Consider the following 3,208-nt stretch of genomic DNA (forward strand, 5'->3'; position numbering starts at 1 on the left):
TTTGTCAATGAGCTCAGAATCTGTTGAGCAGCAAATACTCCAGCATGGTCTTGTCAGTCATATCTCCTTATTCTTGACCTGTGATCAGTCAAAGCTGACTCCCGTAGCTCTTGTTGGATGCAGGGTTGCCAAGTCCGCATTTTTTCCACAGAATTGGGCTACTTTTAAACTGTTGCCATGGGTTGATTTTCCCAAGTGGGTTAAAGGTTTGAAATATTGCATAAATTACATTTGACTGAAATGCTTGTATTGAAACATTTTGCATTCTACCTATGATAAAACTTTCATGGACTTCTACATTAACTGTTCCCTCCTGGTGGGATGACCTGCCCAGCTCAATCCAAGCAGCTGAGTCCTTAATATTTTCAAGAAACGGCTGAAAACACATCTCTTTCATCTTCATTTGACCCTCTAACTCTAGCACTCTCTATTCTAATGCTACTTCTAATTTTATCTGCTTGTTTTTTTAAATTAAAAAACTTGACCCTCTAACATTTGCACTCTCTATTCTATTTCTATTCATCATTTTTTGGGGGGATTTTTTATTTATTTATTTATTTTTAATAAGTATCGGTTCAGGCACCGTTTAGGCACCGGAACCGTTTTAAAAGTATCGATTTGACACCGGTATCGAAAAAAACCCAAACGATACCCAACCCTACTTAGAGCTAGCAAATGTTTAACATTACAAGCAATGTTGCCCAGTCATACTCACACAGAAACAATTGCACAACAAACAAAGTGTACGTGTGAGAGAAAATCAAATCAGTAGGGTTTTAAATTCAGTAAAGTATATTTAAATATTATGCAAAACCACAGCCATGGCATAAACACATTGTTCTGTTTGCTTGATAAATGTGTGTTGGTAGATCCTCTGTGTCTTTACGTCTAACAATTAAATTGGCCTTAGGTCTGGTTAATTTAACTCTTAAATGCATACATTGGGTCTTTAGCGACCCGGGACGTCATTCACTACCCTCTCCCTCTTTCATTTTTTAAAGTTAGACATCAGCTTTCTTAGTATTCCTCAATCTCCCTGTTGAAAAAAACAGCATATGCTGGTTAGGTATGTTTTGAAGCATGGCTGCTGGTTTGAGCTGGTTTAAGCTGGTCCTGTGCTGGTCATGAGCTGGTTTAAGCTGGTCATGTGCTGGTCCCAAACTGGTCATGTGCTGGTCCTTAGCTGGTCATGAGCTGGTTTAAGCTGGCTTCAGCTTAAACCAGTTCAAAACCAGCAGCCATGCTTCAAAACATACCTAACCAGCATATGCTGTTTTTTTTCGACAGGGCTGTTCATTATAAACAATATAAGAAGAAAACAATTTTTAAAAGTGTGTGTGGTGAATAAGCTGTCAGCGATCAAAATATTGATTTTGAAGTCATTGAAAGTTTTGAGAATATGGTTGAGATCGCAAATATGAGCCAGATGCTGAATGTGCTGGGAAATGCACTCTGACGCTGACAGTGACGGTAAAATCATCTGCTCAAATTGAACCCTTCTAAGTTTCAAAAGGTAACAAAATATGCTTTATTTTATTTTATTCTTTTGTAATTGCTATTAAAATATCAGGAGAATTTTATGCTATTGCAGAAGTTAGAGATTCATCCGTGATGGATATGTCCGGGTCGCTAAAGACCCAAATATGTAATAATGATTGGCGAAACATCCATGCATTTAAGGGTAAAAAATTCACCCATTATTTATGTATGTATGTTCTTACACTGAATTGCCATCTGCAGTGGCCATATGTCCGAAGTAGTAAAAATCACAGACAAACTGGGCACTACTAGGGCACAAGGATTAAGCCTTATCAACCTGATCTTCTTTTCTCCTGTTTACGGAACAGTCAACAAAGTCACATGCACTGATAAAAAAAAAAAACTTCCTTTAAAATATTATTTAAATATTTCATATATTAACCTAGCTCATTGAATTCCAGCTGTCAAGAACACATTATCTGGTAATAAATACCTTAATTAAAGACCTGTTTTTAGGCTGCTTTGAATTGAATAAGAGTTTGTTCCTGGAAAACAGATGTCTGTGTGGCTTCCGTGTCCTCGCATGCTCTAATCTGTCCTCAGAGTGACTCTTACTGACTGTTCCTGTCTGTGGCTGTGGCTATATAAAGCTTAGATCTGTGCTCAGCCTGACGGGATAAAAGCCACCTGTAAACATTATGTATCACTCACTATGACTCACCTCACACCTGTGCCTTCTGTTAATGCCATGCTGATGAACATATGCTAATTATCTATAATTATTTAACATTTATGATAGGTAGTGTAGTTTAGAGCACAGATATTCAACTGGTAAGCCTATTCTGTATCACAGGCAGCAGGAATGATGCAACTAATAAAATGTAAATAATTAAAAATTGTATTTTGGCACAAATGGCATTGTATGATGTCAGGAAATAAAATGAGGTTAAATTGTGTTCCTAATAAGCAGATGTGTGTGTCTGCAGGTTGTGGGAAGACTTACACTATGCTGGGAACGGACCGAGAACCTGGTATCTACGTTCGCACATTAAACGACCTATTCAAAGCCATTGAAGAAACCAGCGATGACATGCAGTACAATGTCTCAATGTCCTACTTGGAGGTGAGATATTAATTTGGTTGCTAAATAGGATTTTAGCAGTAACTTGTCTTTTTTTCCCCCTCACATATAACCTGGAGATTCGATATATAGAGCTTGTAAAGATACTGTCACCCTACTGTCATGCTAAATAAATGCACACAGTAAAGTACATTTTTAAAACAATTAAAAAAATGGGTAACAGCTTAAGTGTTATGTGATAAGGTAATCATCAGGCCCGTGCGGAGCGACCGATAGCACGTCTGTTGATCAGCTCTGTTTGCGTGAGGGAGGGGTAATCTTGTCAGCTTAGTGACTATCTCAGCATCTTTGATTACAGTGATGTTGTAATGATACTAGAAAGCTTGTTTCCCCACTGAGTTGTGATGGACTTGTCCAAAGTTTACTCAAAACAGATACATGCAACCCTGATCCCCTACTGCGTTAGCCTAGAAACAAATCACTATGCTTTTATGTGACAGGCCAAATAACACAGCCCTGCATCTTGAAAGAAAAATACCTGCTGACTTGCAAGGCCTAATATTATATAATTTGATAATGCTAAGTTCAAAAATATCAATTAAACTGTAGGCCCCTCTCTCTCTCTCTCTCTCTCTCTCTATATATATA

General features: G+C 37.8%; 1 protein-coding gene across 1 annotated transcript in view; it reads left to right on the top strand.

The window, feature by feature from the left end:
• LOC107654553 (kinesin-like protein KIF19) overlaps positions 1–3,208 on the top strand; it is a 51,063-nt gene that overhangs the window by 35,817 nt on the left and 12,038 nt on the right. Inside the window, exon 5 of the mRNA XM_016441678.1 lies at positions 2,466–2,602. Coding sequence (XP_016297164.1) covers positions 2,466–2,602 — 137 coding nt within the window. The remainder of the gene's footprint in view (positions 1–2,465; positions 2,603–3,208) is intronic.

This window comes from Sinocyclocheilus anshuiensis, unplaced genomic scaffold, assembly GCF_001515605.1.
Source record: "Sinocyclocheilus anshuiensis isolate Anshui unplaced genomic scaffold, SAMN03320099.WGS_v1.1 scaffold391, whole genome shotgun sequence".
NCBI lineage: Eukaryota > Metazoa > Chordata > Actinopteri > Cypriniformes > Cyprinidae > Sinocyclocheilus > Sinocyclocheilus anshuiensis.